General features: G+C 37.4%; 1 protein-coding gene across 8 annotated transcripts in view; it reads left to right on the top strand.

Annotated features, from left to right (window-relative positions):
* The window catches only part of dlx4b (distal-less homeobox 4b), a 133777-nt gene extending 117595 nt beyond the window's left edge, over window positions 1-16182 (top strand). For 7 of the 8 annotated variants that reach the window (XM_064314994.1, XM_064314998.1, XM_064314993.1 and 4 more), the window contains 2 exons: window positions 7294-7487; window positions 15565-16182. In XM_064314994.1, the coding sequence (XP_064171064.1) occupies window positions 7294-7487; window positions 15565-15816 (446 nt within the window). In that variant the 3' untranslated portion in view covers window positions 15817-16182. Of the gene's footprint in view, window positions 1-4073; window positions 4701-7293; window positions 7488-15564 lie in introns of those variants that run through there. The other variant, XM_064314996.1, reaches the window with a different exon arrangement.
* Window positions 16183-18876: the final 2694 nt, after the last annotated feature.

The raw sequence follows: 18876 nt of genomic DNA, 5'->3' as shown, positions 1-18876 counted from the left end.
GCTAAAAAACATCATACATCATATTTCCTTGGGGAACTTCCAAAATGGTCAACATTAAAAGCCTGAGTTATGAACCAAAATGATACACACACACTTTTTGCATCTGCTGGTCAACTTTTAAGGCCCTTTTGCCTTGTGTTTCGTATCAAATAAGGCGTTTGTGTAGAACTGTTAAGCCCATTTAAATATTCACATTGAATTTCATGTGGAATTTCTATCAAAAATGATAACCTAACACACCCTATAACAACTACATAGAAAACCTCAAGTTGCCCAAAATAGCTTATATAACAGCTAAGTAATATTCAGATGTTATATTAATTAATTTCAAATATATTGAAATTAAGCCATTTTAAAAGAATACTTCTAAGAATACCAATTTACATACTTCTGAAGATTCTATTGCTCCTCGTTTTGTTTCATTTTTCTTTTTTGTAATTACCAGCCTCAAATTTATTTTGAAGTTTAAAGTAATATCTTACTTAAGCTTCAGGTCTTACTACTTACCTATACAGTCACATGTATAGTATTGAGTAATTCACTGTTGACCTTCAAGAAGGGAATAAAGGGGGAAAAGTCGGTGTTGGCAACAGTCTGCTGAAATTACACGGTTTAAGGTTGAAGGAGGGCGTGTTCGACGGTTACGGGTTAAATCAGAGACGTGGGGAATTTTGGCGTGAGATAAAAAGATCACGGGAACTGTAATTCTCGATACGTCAGGTCTTTTATCTAATGACATACGTCCTGCAGCAACAGTCCCGCAACAAGTCCATACATTTTCAATGGTGCGCGCCAATACAGTATGTTGGCGCCAAATGAAGCTGTAAAAATACAGCGAATTTCTGAATGGAACATGTAAAGACGCCCTGCTGTCTGGAAATTAGAATATGTTGAATTTATTCTGACGTTTTGTATTTATTGGTCTCTTCCCCAAAATGGTGGTGAATTAAGAACTTCAGACAATATCGTGGAAATACATACTCACACAAAAAAGGTATTCTGTGTTTTGATTATTTATTTTCCATACTGTAAAAAAGTTTTCAAGTTATTTAGTGTAATGACATCCATCGCAAAACTTCAGATACACATTAACCAGAATTTTAATTTGGCCAGTATTGTATTTTAATATTCTTTGTTTTTATTATTATTATTATTGTTGTTGTTGTTGTTGTGGTTTGATGTTGTTGTTAAAAGAGCTTCATTTTTTAAGAACAAAAGTGCTTACAGACAAGCTGAATGTGATGCGTCAGTGACAAAGACTTCTGGATTGCAGTCTGGCGCCGGGTTGTCACTCACAAAATATTCTGACATATCTTCAAAGAGCTGTCAAGTTATAATGTTACACGTTCAAACGGGATTAAATACGAGGCCTGGCCCCGTGGGCATCTGATCAGCAGAGTGCATAGCTGTATATTGTTCTTTTATTCGCCATAAATTGCCACACTTACATTTTTGAAAGTGTGTCCTTGCAATTGGGTCTTGGATAGAAAGTGTTCTATTTATATGGAATGTATATATTTTTGTCGATGTTAATATATAATCACATTTAATAAATCGGACACATACGCGCGCACTTCGGTTTTGTTTATACGGGTGGGTGTGTATGTGTGCGCGCGCGTGTGTGTGCGCGTGCGTGCGTATGTGTGTTGAATTTATATAACATTTGAATATTAATAACCTGTCATAAGCTATATTGGCCGACTTTAGGTTTTGTTCGTAGTTGTGTATTAGGTGTATTAGGGTATCATTTATGATTGAAATTCCACCTAAATTCAATGTAAATACATTTCATTGGACTTAGCCAATGTACGCAAAAACCAGCACGCAAAGTGTGTGTGTGCAATGTGTAATATACTTTTTAATAAAACAAGCGAATTCCTTCAGCAATTCATATGCTCATAATTAGTCGTATCGTTTATATTAAATTATCAAAATAATTATGAAGCAAATTTCAATCCTCATCACTTGGACCTTTGGGATCTCCGTAGAGTGAACAAAATGGTATTCACATGGAAAGGGTTAGTGCCAATTAGGCGCGTGCTTCTTAGACTATAAAAAGCTTTAGACATTGCAACTGGCTCTCTTCTAATATACCCCTTAAATATAATAATTATGAAATTATTTTTTAACGAAGGTCTTAGAGTTTCCTTTAAGGAGATAATAGCACGTTATTTTCTGGCCTGTTTACTCGTTCAAACATAATATGTCGGTTTATAGATGGTATTGCACATGTATTCAGGTTAGCGTACTCTAAATGTTGATAAAACAAACACCTGTCCGATTTTAATTTAAAAGAAAGTTAAGATCCTCTATAGTTCAAAGTAGGTCTTTAAATGTGAACTTCTGTGCTGCTGTCATACCAAATGTTTGGATTTGTTTTTGCCCTACAGTGTTGCATTCACTGAACGCATTTGAACTGGTTGATATTATTATTATTATTATTATTATTATTATGATTGTTGTTGTTGTTGACAACTGCTGCTGCTGTTGTTAGGCTATTTTGTAAATTGTTCAACGCTACAATTGGTTTAGTTCAGTATATTTATTGTTATTTTGAAATATAAAAATAAACAATACCATAAGCTATATTTCATGTGCAGTGTTAATTTTATGTGTTATTCTGATGAAAGCAATGCTGGTTTGCTGCAAAGCGCCTAAGTTCATATGCTATATAGACATCTAACAGTTAAATTGTTAAGGTGCATGTGTATTCCAGATAATAGTGTGACTGACACATTTTCTGTTGCGACTCACTCTCATTAAAAAGTCTGCAACCGGCATTGTGATATCAGTGACGTGATCCACCAAAGTCTCCCTACACACACACACACACAAAGGTCGATCAGCCAGATGTATTCAGAGTTGACTGTACACTGAACACTTTAAATTGAGGGCCTAAAAATGTTCAGTGTGCACGCCTAAGGCTCTATAGCCTATGTAGCGCACGGTAGTCTACGTTTGTCTGTCGGTCTGTTTCTGCCTATTAATTCTCGGACATAAATTACTCTCTTGGAGATAAATCACCCTTGTGTTCTTTTGGCTGAAAATGATAATACAACCGCTTTTAACATGTTGATATCCTCCTCTGTATCCAGTATCTGTGGACACAAAGAGATGAGTCTACCGTTTTGCCTATCATGCAGTCGACTAATCTATTCTGAATAGCGCAGAGTCAGAGACACTAAACACGTGTGCCCCTGCACTCTCCTCCACATATCGCGAGTGTCGTTTTCTTTCTTCATATGTTTTGTTTACAAATATTCCAGTTAATTGAAAACATCGGGATGTAAATACCAAGACAGTGAACGCTGTTTGGTTTAAATTACGGTGTTCAGTTCTCGGATTACATCAAATCACACGTTTTATATTGCCATCGAGAACAGGGTTTTAACTTTTACAATAACACACAGTCTAAACTATGTGCATTTATTTATTTACTCTTGGAAATGTGTATTTATTCGATGTATGTCCATCTATTTAACTAGGCCTACTTTCTGATATTTTGGTGTTTTACTGGTCATCTGTTTTGTGGTTGCGTTTTTCTCCTCTTCCGTGCGTTGCGTGACCTTGGAATACCAGGTATTTCAGCATAGTTTGAGTAAATGTAATATCATGCATCTGCAGTTTAACGAATACCGTTACGTAAATCTTGTTATTTCATATGGACCGTAGCCTATTTTGAGTTGCAGCGACTTGTGGCAATATTTCGTGGTGACGTTTTTAATATTGAGATAAACTTGTAATCAGTTGTAGCTTTGTTCAAAACAGTCAAGTACCTCGATGTATTACAGAAAAGTAGAGTTGACCTGACTTCACGTAGACATTTCATCTGTATCCTACACATTTTATTGGCATTGGCTACATTTGATTATAAAAGCAAAAAAGACAAAATACACACACACACACACACACACACACACACACACATATATATATATATATATATATATATATATATATATATATATATGGTTATTGAAAAGTCGCGCTAATGAACTGATCATGCAGGCAGAGTTCGTTAGCTTTAATCCATTTAATTGGCTTTGCCCTTGGGGTCGAGTGACATAGCAGGTTCTCGCAACCAATCAGTGAGGCGTTCGCGGATACCAAGTGGGGTTGCGAGACTTCGGATTCATATCCATGAAGTATTTGGAGAAACTGCGAAGTTTCCTGAAGATTTAACTGCGATTTCCTCTAAACCATATTTAGGCTAACTCTACACGGTGCATTTGTCAAGAATCTGGAGGTGCATTTGCAAGCTAAGGAATACATTTTACTCCGCTGTTTTTGAAGGATGGATCTGGTTCAACTTTTCTCTCGTTAACGGCAATTTTATGCAGTCCGTCTTACCACCTCGTTTTCATGGACCTCACGATCAATGATGACTATGAGTTCAATGCCTGATAGTTTGGTTGCTCCAGACCCATCAAAATCAGCCTTTCTGGAGTTCGGTCACGGGTTCCCTACCCATCAGCAACACGCCCCCGCGTTGTCTCGCAACCACTATCCGGTTCACGGATTGCATGCTGGTGGACACTCGCAGCACGAGAGCCCCTTCTCGTCCAGCGCGAGCTCGTACGGACGCCCGGTGGGATACACTTACCCGAGCACGGTCCCTACTCACCATCCCAGCACGTACCTGCCCTACCAACATAACAATCACAACAGCGCTTTGGGGCACACAAGACTAGAAGACACTGGTACGTGAAATATAATTATTTTTAATTTTTTAAAGCTCGTTGTGCCCTGAAGTAAATGTTTTCTGCGGTATATGTGTGTTTCTGGTTTCGCAAAGTAGGCTACAATAACAAATGGTGTTGTGGAGCGAAAACCAAATGAAAAAGCTCTATGTGAATGTTCATAAGATGTTTTTCGTCTGGAGATGTGTGTTAGGTTTTATATATACGCGTAATGCTAATGTAGCCTATTAATAGCTGATTTTGACTAAACGGTGTTGTATAAAACTGGCAACGTCCCGTGCTGGTGTATGAGTGACCTATGGTCTATGCATGTGTTGACGCAGCCTTCGCGTTGTGCGCTAAAATTACGTAGCCTAATTCCCGTTAATATTAAACGTTGCCCAAGTAGCCTATATCTGTAATTTCAGATGAAAAGTTTGTGTGTTAACGCCCCTAATGAAAATGAACCACACTTGTAATTATGGTGGAACTACATATCATTACACGGGTTTTTGTGTGCTGGTATAATCAGTTTTAAGTTGTTGCTTTTGAATAGTTTTATAGCTCATACCATTAGTGGACTATACTATCGTAAGTTGATCGTGTTCTGGTCATTTTCGCACCGAAACACTCAGAAAAAAAGGTATGAAAAAGCGTATGTAAAGGTACTAACACTTGTCACTGGGGTGCTACCCTATAGGGACATAAACTTGTACCCTATCCAGAAACACATCATTCAAATACCTTTTTTTATTTTAAAAGGTACTTATTAGTACTCAGATCATTGGGCAAATGTGTTCCCTAAAGAACAACAAATTGCCTCAACTGTACCTTTATTCCTCAGAATGCCCTTTTCTGTGAATATACTTGTTACGCATTTAATCTTTGTCTTTTAAACCATTTTCCAAAACAACAAAATGTAATGATTCAAACCGTAAAACTACATGCGCAGCATCCCCTGTTACCTGTAACGTCTTGGTACCCTTCTGCTGCATGTTTAGATTTTACACGGACTAATTCGTCATTGATCCAAATATAGCAATACAGAGTAATCAATACGCTACACGTACTTTAACTCTCTCTCTCTCTCTCTCTCTCTCTCACACACACACACACACACACACACACCGAACACATATCGACATAATATCAAATTAATCATTTTTGTATTTTCTTGGTCGGTTTTCAGGTCGATTTGATAAGCCTGTTTTAATGGCTATATCCAATAGGCCTATCGTGTATCCGTCGACGTGTAGGTGATCAATCTGTTAGTGTCTATGAAGTGCATTGGCGGCGGTGCAGGCCGGAGTGTAAAGAGTGTGATGTATGCTTCATGCAGAACTATTACACGGTAAATAAAAAGGAGGAGCACTGACACGCTTAACATTCACTCTGTGGTTTCCCGCAAATACAAGGCTTTGTGGAAACATGGAATCTGAAAACCATTTTCCTTTAATCATAAGCTCCGTGGTATTTGCCTTTGTAATTACTTGTATCTCGTTTTGTTCAGTGTTTCAATGGCAGGACTTAATAAATATCCGATGACTAATATCGTAGTTTTACAAAGGCATGGATAGGCTACCTTTCAGATTAATCACTGACGGGTTTTCAGTTGAGATTTTTAATAATAGAGAGTAGGCTATCGGGAAAATCAGAAATTAATACATCGAATTATTATTAGTATTGTTCTTGTTAGTAACAGTAGTAGCAATGGGAGCATCATCGTGATCAACGGCATTTGTGTCTTAGGACTCTTGCGGCGAGAAATAAACTTTTTCTCCTCCAGTTTGAAGTTCTCACGTATATAGTTGGTGTAGCCTATAATTGGTCATTTATGTCTCCAAATGGTTTAAAATCTCATTATTATTATTATTATTATTATTATTATTATTGGATATGATTCCCTCTTTAATACTCTTTCACAATTTGTCGCCTACTATTGTGTCCAGAGCAGGGGGAGTTTCACTTCACCATAAATCTAACTGGAGAATCAATTCGTTTTAATGTAGTGATCGTGTTTCTGTGATTAGGCCTACTGGCATAAATTAGGCTAAATATCAACGAACATGTTAAATGGTAAACGGCAAAGACTAGGCCAATAAGCAGAGAGTGAGAACCTAAGTGATCTGCCGATCTTTTTTTAAATTCCCTTATTAATCATATGTATGCATGTACAGGCACGTATCAGCAAGCTTGTGAGAACGATGGAAAAGAAGAAAAAAAGAAAACCTCCGATGTAGGCATATTTCTGAAATATCTGTGAGAATTGTCAAACCCCTTTTGGTAAATTTGACTTGAAAGGTATAGCCATCCATTTAAAATGCCCGATAATTCAGGAGTCTATGTTAGGCTTTTTTCCACTTCTAGACTGAGTTACTGAGACCTGGGCCTACTCCAAGGGGTCGAGTGCCAGAATCAGGCGAAATACAGTGAGACGAAAGCCTTTAACTACAATACAGTTCAGTTCATTTTACTCACAAATGATGTATTCTGCAACAAACGCAAATAGATCCCGCTAAGATCTGTGAACTGGGCTGCATTGGATTTTGCTCAAACCTGGTTTAACCATTTCTTCTCTAATGTTTTTTTTTTTTTTTTTTGGTCCCGTGTTAAGATCACGAGAAGCCGACCGTCATAGAAAATGGAGAGATTCGCATAAACGGCAAAGGGAAGAAGATCCGAAAACCCAGAACCATCTACTCCAGTTTACAGCTGCAGGTGCTCAACCAGAGATTTCAGCAAACCCAGTACCTCGCCTTGCCCGAGCGCGCGGATTTGGCGGCAAAGTTGGGCCTGACTCAAACGCAGGTAAATTTACTGCCTGTATCTGACGCAATTTCTGTTGCTTACAACGGCAGAACACGTTTTCGGCGGCGGTTTTTGTGCCGCAGGATGAATTTTGGGTTCAGGTCGTTTGTATGGAGACGAAGTCTATTACTCCTTTTTAGATTTATGGTCTGATTTGACTTTTCCAAATTACTGTGTCTGGTAGCGGTGCATTTATGCAGGGGAAAAAAAGAAAGTGACTTGAGTGTGAGAGATCATTCTGATGATAATCATGTTGAGCTGGTAGGAAATCACGTCTCAATGGAACACTGACGGAGTGTTTTGGAATTTGACTTAAAATTATTTCGTTTAACTAATTTAATGGGCTAAAAATGAAATGACACCCTTGTCGTAATGTAGCCTATCTATTCCTGGAGTCGTGTGCGTTGTCGCAGGTTAAAATGAGTGGGAAACCTTTATTTGGATGGTTTAGAAACTCGTTAAAATAGAGTTGCAAAGGACAAAAATACAAGGTCCTCTTTCCGAACAGGCTTTCATATATTCAAGATCAGGGAAAGTATGTGTGTATGCATAAAGAATGAGTGTAATGTCAAATCAAGCTAAAAGCTCTATCAGAATGTGTCTTGAGTTTAATCATAGTGTAGGAGGTATTATATTTTGTAATAATACAGTGTAGGCAGTAATACATTTTTTTACTTATGAAGTGTAGGAGGTATTACATTTTTTATATATATTTATTGAATATAACTTCACTACCCCCGTAGAGTAAGCCCTGAGTAATTAAATAGGAGTCTGACAGTTCTAGGTAATTAAATGAAACTTACAGAATTGTTTCAGTGAAACTCACATCACAACTCTCCACTGAAATTCTGTTCTATGACATATATTAACTAGCAGTGGGATTCCCACTCACAGAACCACATGAGCTACAATTGTGATTAAGAGACAGACAATTTGAATTTACGTTCATGATTCTTATTCATATTTATTATTATTTTCACTAGTTCAATAATTTTCATTATTTTAAAGAGTGAAACCAACAAAATAATGTTTGCTGAATGATCAACGACTATTCGTGGGTTGAAATGTTACATTTTGTTTATTTATAACCCAGAACATATTGGGTGAGGGAGTCAAACCTGTGTGTTCGTTTTTTGTTTTCCTTAAGAGTTCATGTATGTAAAAAGGTTTTGTGTTCGAGTGAATCAGCCATGAGAAGTGAATGGCATTGTATGCCACACTTTTGCAGATGTTTGATGGGCACAACACTGCAAGGGAACAGTGTAATTCCACCTCTGGCAGCGAAGCCAGCCAAGGACATAATGTATTATGTGGCATTTGTGCTCTCCTTTAATTACTTACTAATCATGACATGCACTACTTATGGATGGTTACCCTGAATTCCTTAAGTGTCTGGATTCCCAAAAAATGTTAAGGTGACTTTCAGTTGAACATTTTCTGAACTTGTCAACTTCTCTGTGAACATACAGAACCTCCTTGGCATCACAGGGCAGTGGGAGGGAGATAAGCGGCGGCCATCTTGCCGCAGGCAAAGAGTGCCCACAGAAGTTGTGGATATATCGTTTCAGAATTTTAAGCGACCCTTTCACTCCACACACATTCTTAAAATCGTCCAGGGACCAATTTGTTCTTCCTTGAACTTGTCTTGAGTTTTAACTTTGAAGAACACATTTAACAGATTTTACATTTTACAGTATGCAATTGCAACTGTAACAAAGTTTTGGTGTAACAAAACCAATAATTAAATTGCTTTAAAAAATCAGATAAAAATATGGTTATTTTATGGACATTTGTTTTTGTATAATTGCAATATTTTATTTTATTTATATAGTATATTATACTTACCTATATTTGTTTTATACTGTAAGTTGTGCTGAAAGATTCCCCAAATTCATTCACTCAGCTTGTGACCTTTACTCACAGAAAATAGCACAATTCAGCTGAGTTAACAAATTTCCTTGCCGCAATCCTCTGAGAATAATTTTTCAAGCTGTTTGAAGACTACCATCAAAGGATTAATGGCCTGGCTAACAAGGGAATACTTTCAGTAGTGTAGTGGCGAAATGGTAAATCACTTGAGGGATTCATTTGAAAATTAACATATTAACAGAGATATAAAAACATAAGCAAACAAGCTGGCCTTTTTTTGCAGAGTGAGGAGAGTTGGGGGTGGGGAGGGGGGGTGGTGGGGGTACAGCAAAGGAGAATTCACGGTCCAAAGGAAGAGGTATAGTTAAGGGAACCGAGCCTCCATCTTGATCTGATTTCATTTGCAAAATGGGTGCCGCGACATTCTCCTGCCCTGTAGCTCCTCCAGATCTAATTTTAATGCCCGGTCTCCATGTATTTGTGGTTAATTTAAGAAGAGCCCATACTTGTACTGTCACAATATGAACAGGCTACAGAAAGCGTTTTCAGTTGTACGCAAAGTTACTGGTATGGGTGAAATGCTTTGTCGGTATTGGTCCCGCTGTCCTTGCAGAATGCAATATACCTCAATATATTGCAAATATGTGGACATTTAGTAAATTATCATGTTAACTAGTAATGCGTGTATTGAAATGTGATGTATATTTAAGATATAATTACATATTGAAGTTGCAATAATATTATATTTAGCCATATATTGTGATGTGTTGGAGTATTTTGTGTCATTTCAATATATTTTGGTATATTGTCGTATTACTATTACCAGTGGCATTTCTGTGAGTTCAGGAAGGACAAAGATAAGGAGAGAGGACTTAAATTATGGGCTATAAGGCCATGAGACTGAGTGCATCCAGGGTGTATCTCTCCCCTGCCCTCGCTCTGTTGAGAAAGGCGCCCGTCCTCCGTGCGTTTCGGCTTTTGGGGCAGGCGTTCTCCTCTGTGCCCCTCATAGGCTATTCTCAGAGTCGGCACTCACGGCATGGTACGGTATGTGAGGCATATAGTGACGCAGTGCGGTCTCAACAACCTTTACCCTTTAGAGAGTGAAAAAGAAAGCCTGCTTCTCTTGTCAAGTCGAAGAGAATGACCAGCCGATTTCACAAATTCATTACCAGTCGTTTTTGTTAATAATCCCAATCAATTAAAATCCAAAATCCAGCGGTTACATTTCTGTTGTGATCTCATTCCAGCATGGATTTGCTATAGCGTCTTGTATACAAATATAACATTGTGTATTATATACAAATAAAGGCTTTGCTTTACAAAGTACAATACTTAATATTAAATCCACAGTGGGATTGTCTGGCAAATTCTGAATTTATATTTAGTGCAGATTCCTTAAACTTGTAAAATAGCATTTGCGATAAATGTGCGGCCTGGGCGAGTCGGACTTCGACGTATGTGGGGTAATAACTGCAAGGGGAGAGGCGTTTCTGTGCCAGTTGTGATGAAAAATGCAACCTGTCTAGGTGGTGCAGGCTATTTTTTTCTGCTGAGACAATGGCAGTGCTTCTGCATCATTGTGAACTAACCTGTAATTTAGATGCTGACTCATTTTCCCACAAATCATCACTCCTAAGTAACATTAAAACAGTAGCAAATGTTTTTCGACTGTTCGCATGACCTGTAGTCATGTAAACATTTTCACACGCATGGAGCTTGCATTCCGAGGTAATGATACGATTTGAAAATGACTCAAACTTGAGGCCTCTTGCTCGGCACAGTGGTTTCCCACAACCATTGTTCCAGGTTTTTGTTATTCTGTGGTCATTCCCAGTTATTGTTTATTATTTAGGTGAATTTAATTGAGTTACCCTTCTGTCACATTGTTATCGCGTTACGAGTCTTCCTGCTGTCGCTACTCTTATTTTGTTACTTTTAACTCTGCCATTTGATTTCAGTGTTATTTTTAAAATATCTTTGCAGCATTCAGCCATTTTGTCAGCTTATTTAGCTTCTGGTTGTTGATGATTTACTCTCCTATTGCAGTGTAAACCAGTCATTTGATCAATTTCCCAGTTTTAATTCAACCGTAGCAATTTAAGGGTACAACGGACAAAAACAATGAAAGGGATTTTATTAATCCTCAAGATTAAGTATGTGAGAAATTACGCTAAAAATCTTGAAATGACTCATTTGGAAGGCAGGGAGGCCTGTTCACACCGAACGCAGGCAGTGTTTGTATGAGCCGAACCTGATCGTTTCTGTGTTCCACACCGTGCAGGCCACTTTCAGCAGTGCTGTATTTTTTGGTGCCATGTTAAAAACGGAGCACGATTAAGTGACTGGCGACCCATGTGGTTCCGCCCGGCTCTGCTTTTGGCCTTGCCCCTGTAAGATTTGCCCCTGTAAACACCTTTGTAAGTGATATGCTTTAGATTTGAACCCGTCTTTCAGAATTTTGTCGTGCAGCTGGTGGACAGAGTTCAATATATTTTTTCTTCTGCTCTTGGTCAACAAATGATGCACATGTTTTACAGTCACGAACACGAACACATGTATGCGCGCGCACACGAGAAAATGATCTCAAATGTAGACATATGCAGTCACCACCTACCAAATGTGCATGTTTAGTTTGTCTGTGTGTGTGTGTGTGTGTATTTTGGATGAGGAGCTTTATAAGGGGTAATGACAATTTCCCGTAAGCCAGCCTTGCTTCTATAAGCCGCAGCCAGTCTAGACCATTGAACCAACAGAGCAGTCACATGTGTGGTTTAATTTCTACCTTTTCCTTTTGCCATGTGTTGCATAAAGAAACGGTCACCCTTACATATTCTTTCACACACATTTTATTTAAAATCTATGGTATCTCATATTTCTCTGAATACTAATCCAAGTAGCCCGATTATTTTGAGTTGCTCGGCTCCTAATGTGATGTACACTTAAGACATCTCTGGAATAGTGTTCAGGCATTCTGTGTGTGTATGTTTTTCAGAATCAAGCCCAGGTGTACATTGTGCTGAAAAAACAGAGGTTCAGTGTTTTACTGCGTGTCTGCTTCACTCCTGATTCATGAGTTAAACAGCAGGGACCATGCATTTAAATGGCTGCCCCCTTTATTTCTATGCAAGGAATCTCTAGAAAACACAGGAATAAAAATGATCAGGGAGCTCCCTTAAGTCTTTTGGTTTGGCTGAGAATGCACCCAGACTTTTTGATGCCATTTTTAATAATAGTGCAGTTCACGGTTACCCCAGGTAGGCGGTAGCTAGTAATTCATTCCCGTTTGATTAGCTGTCCTTGGAATGATATTTATGTAAAAGGTTAGTCTCACTGCATTGTATGTTCAAAAATGTAATGCCTTTCACATTTATAATATTTTAAAATAGTTTATCATGTCTTGACTTGCGCATGGATATCTGCCTGTTTTGCTATACGTGTTTTAGGCATTCCTTTGAATGCCCTGGAAGGCCTTTTAACCACCATGTTTTTGGCCTTTATTCTCTGTAGCTAATGTCAGTCGGCATGACGTTTCCAGACATGAACAGGACTAAAATGCGCTGACAATGTCAAAAGAATTGTGTACCGTGCGGAAATGATCTGCTAATCGGAACGAAAATGTTCCCGGTGTATCGAATATAGATGCATTTCTTTCTGGAAAAAGCTTCTTGGGAACTCACTAAGAAGACCAAACAAAGAAATTAAGTAACAAACTAGCCAAGGCAAAAATCCAGCTCACTGTTTGATTTCCCGATTATAGCCCGAGTGCCCTCGACATCATTTTTATTTTCACAAAGAAATTCATCCACTGTGTCCATATACCCAGCAACATGCTCCTTGGCCAAATTTAGTTAATCTCTATCCCCCCCACCCCCCCACCCCCCCCAAAAAAAGCATTGAATTAAAAAAGAAAAGGCAGATTTACCACCTGCACACATTCAAGTCTTACCGTACATTAATATTCATTGTTAAAGTACAGCTCAGAGTTCTTTTTTTCCTGAATATTCATAGTAAAGTCGATCTGTACATATTTACATAGTGCTTGATGCATGCATGCTTTATTGTTCATTGCTGTGTTCATTCCAGTATTGTGTATTTGTGTAGTCAAAATTTTAGAGTAAAATTTATAAAGCTGTGACCCCCCCCCAGCAGGAGAAGGTAGCAGACTGCTAATGCAGACAAAAAAAGAGCTTGCCTTTCGTAGGAAGCCTGTATGGCAGAATTGGGCCTGGAGTATTTTTGCAAGGCCCAATTACCACACATTTCAGACCGAGGCCTTGTCACCACTCTGTGTTGCCCCTGCAATCCAAACCAACAATTATGGAATACTTACATGTGCTTGATTGACATTTCAAATATACATAATGAACAACAACATAAAAATGTGACTTAATTTTACAGGACCTCAGGAGACTTATTCTCTGTCACTGCGGAGCGCTTTTTATTATGTGCACGGCAACGCTTTTATTGTATTATTCCATTTTGCGCTGGGGAAAAGCACTGGCTCTCGGTTATAATAATAGGAAAATGGCTCAGAAGTAAACAACGCTGTGAATGTCTTCCAGGCATTTGATCTGTGAGCATAAACAGTTGTGTGCTGGAGACGGTTTTGGCCCCCGCACGTGTCCTTTAATTGGGGGAAGGAACCCGTCCGCGGGTTCCTCGGGCACATGGGATCGCTTGGGTGCCTGAAACAGACAGGATCAAACCCACCGCTTCACACCGTCTTCAGAACGTTCCCCCCTTTGAAAGGTTTCTGTGGAGAGTTTGAACCTGTTTTTATGGATGGAAACCTCACTGCTCTCGCTATGGTCTTTACTTTGACATTCACATTTGGCAAGCAAGCCTGTTTTTGCCAAGTATAAATGAGTTACTTTAACTTTTTTAAAGAATTTCGTGAATTCAGTTGCTTGCATGGATTAGTGTATTTTTGGCTCTTAACTAATGTTTATTGCACATGCCAAAAATTGAAAATAAAGTCATAATAATGCTCAGAGATGTTTTTATTGCAAATGAACTATGTGTATATATGTGTACGAGGTAACTATGCTTTAGCTAGTACTTTTGGATTGAAAGGCTGTTAACAGGTTGCTGCCCATAGTCTTTAGCATTCAACAGTCATAAGAGAGATTCCCTGGTTATGAATACCTGCAAATAGACAATGCACCGTGTCCAAAACAGTCTCACAGAGCATTTAGTTTTGTGGAGCACCAGAAGGACTTGGATGGAATTCTTGAAGAACTTCAGTCTCAAAAAAGAATAGACCATCCTTTATGAAAAATGAATGAATGCCTTGATAATTGGAAGCTTAATAATAATAATAATAATAATAATAATAATAATATATTATTGTTATCATTATTATTATTGTTTTATTATTATTATATTATTATTATTATTATTATTATTATTAATAATAATAAAAATAATAATAATAATAATTCTAGAAAATTTGGTTTTGTGGGAACACTAGCTATCAGTATCAGACCTGCCTCTGCGTGAAAATGTTTAAAAATATTTTTATAACTTACCACCCACAGTTTGCGCTTCACTAAACGTTGGAATTACTTGGGGACTATTTTATAATACTGGCTGCACTGTGGGTATATTCATCTTGTGCCATCTTTGTAACAAACCAATTTATAATTTCATTTTCATTATTCTTTTAATGGGAAAATGATCATAAATAAACCCAAGTCGTAAGGCATTTGGTCTGTCGTCTTGTTTACACCACATTCTGCGGGGGCATTGAGTCTCATTTAACTTTTTCCGCTGTGGGCTATTTTAGTTTTTGGTCATAGTCTAAACTTTTTTTTTTTTCATTGCCCACGTGGAAAAAGCGGAGAAGAATAATACCCATGCTTATAATCAAGCGACACCCACAATGCGGTCGCACGTCCCCATCAAAATTATTGTAACTCCAGCGTGCATTGCTCGATGTATTTCATATATTTGTTATATCATTAGTGGGGAATTGTGAAGAAATGTTCTAAAATTCAAATAGAATTAAATATCGAAGTTAATTGACAGAAATGACAATGAACGTAGTGTACCGTCACAAGATGCATGCCAGTTCTAAAATGACTGTTTTGTTCCTGTTGTTGCCATCATCTTCGTCGTCACCATTAGTAGTATTAACAGGGATAGTGGTAGTACCCGTCACCATTCATTAACGGTTAATTTCACATTTTACCCTTCTCTTTTCAAGGTCAAGATATGGTTTCAAAACAAACGCTCCAAGTACAAGAAAATCATGAAACACGGCTCAAGCGGACCGGAAGGAGAGCACCTAAACTCCACTTCGTCCATCTCGCCTTGCTCGCCGGGACTGCCTCAACTGTGGGACGTGTCCATGGCGAGCAAAGGGGCACCTATGCACGCAAGCGGCTACATGAACAATTTCGGACACTGGTACCCCGCTCATCATCAGGACTCTATGCCGAGACCACAGATGATGTGATGGATCATCTCGGTTATAAAACTACCAAATTCCATCGCGCGACGTTGGATTATAATCAATATTCCTGAATGTGTGATTCGTCTGCCTTATCCTAAGAACTTTTTTAGATATCTGTATATAGCCTACATATTAATCATTTTTTTTCTTATAATGAATGACATACCTTTTATGTGGACTTGTAACTAAAACTGGACTGTTTTCGTTTTTGAATGACAACTGTTCGTTTGGAGTTTATAGGCCTTATTGTTTTTGGAAGTTTGAGAGTTGAATGCATATTTGGAAACAAAGAAATACTCGGCCTAACTATTCTGAGGATTCATATCTGTAATTTCAGGCTGTTTCTAATAAATCATCAACCTCAACGGATCCAGTGGTGTCAGCTTAATTTCTTGCAGTAGGCCTACGAAGGGAACCTTACAACGCAAATTAACTTGTTTCAAACAGTACGGACTATGCAGCAAATCAATCTGAGTTTAAAAAAACGGTGTTTTTTTCTCCAATATATTAAATTCGTACTTATTCCTGAATATTGTATTTATTCGATGCTTAAAACTGAGAGGGCCTACCCAAAGCAATTTTGGTAAATTAATTTGAATTGCTTTGTAAAATCCAGCGATTTTAGCATTTCTACTGACACTGTAAAACAATTCCTCAACATATACAGACACTTTTAAAATACTGTTTGGTGGCAGGGTTAAGCCGACCTAAAGCAAGCGTAAGTCTGCTTTCTGTAGCCTGGTTGCTTCCGGTTTTTGAGCAGATAAATAAAAGGATCGGAAATACGGGCTTTCCCAAGATACCTGTTGGGTTGACTACTTTTCCTAATTCGTTGTTTATTTATATGCATGTTGAATGGAGACAAATAGGCTTATGAAAATAGCCCCCTTAGGGACTAAGCTGTTTTTCAGCTTGTTGACCTGGGTTGATCCATAGGTTCAATTTGGTGAATGTCCAATACCAAACACCAGCTTAATTCAGCAAACAATTTGCATTTAATTTGAAGGACAAAATGTTTATAATAATAATAATAATAATAATAATAATAATAATAATAATAATTATTATTATTATTATTGTTATTATTATTGTTATTATTATTATTATGTCGTGATAATAATAATAATAATAATAATAATACCTATGATATTTTCTGTAGGCATACATTTGGATGTATTTTAACTTAATGTAGGCCTAAACACCATTGACATTGCTTAAGAAGTTTAACATGTTAGAAGATGGATTACAAATGCATCGACATACGAGATCTAAACGCCTAACACAAACATAAAACAGAACCGAAATGTCTTCATCATGATATGGAGATACTCATTTTATCTTTAACTAAATGTCAATTTTTAAGATGTAAGTAATCTTATGCCATAGACCTATTGGCCTGCACTTAGAATTCTTGTTGAATTCCACATGTGTTTGACTTCCACGAATACCTGCATTTGAGCACATTAGACTACTATTTGTTCAGCTGATCATTGTCTGATGTTGACGTACCCTTATTTTTCATGCTGACAACCGGCCTACACTGTGTAGTCAATTCGGGTGGTTTACTTAAAATATTGAAAACATGTATTGTAATTTTTGTTTATCTTAATGTATTCATTTCAAGCACGATATACCCTCCGGATGGCTTAGGCGAGCTTGGCTTTCAGAAAGAGAATAAATTCGAAGTACAGACTACGAGTGTAATCTCATTGTGAAATGTTCGAGAGACATTCATATTATTCAGGTATTCGGCCTACTGATTTTTATGAAACATAGAAAAATTGAGTTCATCCTCCCAGAAATAAGCCACCGAAGCTGACTAACAATGCGTTTAACTTAACATCAACAAAATAGAACCATTCCGTTGTTATACCGGTCCATTTCAGAACAAAAGCAATGAAAATGTCTGCCTCACGCAGTTTTTGGATTAGTTTGAAACTCATTTCTTTTGATCAGTCATTTGTTTCTGTTGAACCACACATATTAGGGTACTTACTGTTATTGAAGGATTTGTCTTCACCATTTGAGATGAATTCAGAAAATTGTCTTAATAGATGCGGTCTACGTTGTTTAGAAATGGCATCAATTCTCTGCCAAGAAGAGACGCATCCAAATACATGCATTTAGCCGTAATATCTGTCCCAAATCTGTTGTTTCCGCTGTGTAATTAACCGGAGATGTCCTATTTATCTGTATGGGATACATTTGTGTATTTTAGTCTGCTTCTTGTTTATTCATTCATTTTTCATTTATAAACTAAGTCTAGAACAATATTATTACAACAGCATTTCATCGTGGTCTGTTCCTTGTATTCATTTTGAAGTATATTGTTAGGCATTTAAATGTTTTAATGTTAAATGTTTAAAGGTTTTACGTTGAATTGGCTGGCTGGGGTTTTCAGTATGCCCTTGGAAATATAAAATAATGAAATATCAGTCTACCGTTTGAATTTAATCTTGTTCGCGTATTTATCATTTTACCCTCAGTAATAGCATGTCTCAATAATAATGATTCAATTTTTCTTGTTAATATATTAGTTTTATCAGCTATCCAATTCCTATGCAACAATAATAAGAATTTCGTTGTTATTGTTTTTATAAAATACAATTATTCGACATAATACCACTTCAAATTAATTCAGAAATATTGCTCCTTTTTCACGTTTCAGAATGTAAGTAATAGTTCATTAATGATAAAGTATTTCCTTCAGTTATTTAGTCAATTATATGAAGGTGTCTCTTGTTATAGGCTAGTAGGCGTAGTAGTAGTACACAGTATAATGTTGTGTTAAATTAATTGTTGAGTCACTGTTGGACCTATATGCACTCTGTTAGAGTTGACTAGTCGTAGTAGTAGAATAACATTAATACACACGTCGTTTGCATATATCAATGCATGCCTCAAATTGTGTGAAATTAAAAGATCTGAATTTTTTACAGAATTCACAAAACAAAAATGTAATGCTTATGTTATCACCACTATCAACCTCCTGGTTATGATTTAGCAGTTGTCTTTACTTACATCTGTACAATTTCGCGATGCGTAGAACAGCGACGAGGAGTT

The sequence above is a fragment of the Anguilla rostrata genome, chromosome 17 (genome assembly GCF_018555375.3).
Source record: "Anguilla rostrata isolate EN2019 chromosome 17, ASM1855537v3, whole genome shotgun sequence".
In the NCBI taxonomy this organism is placed as follows: Eukaryota; Metazoa; Chordata; class Actinopteri; order Anguilliformes; family Anguillidae; genus Anguilla; species Anguilla rostrata.
Note: the sequence above shows the minus strand (reverse complement) of the source record. Positions and strands in the feature narration are given on the sequence as shown.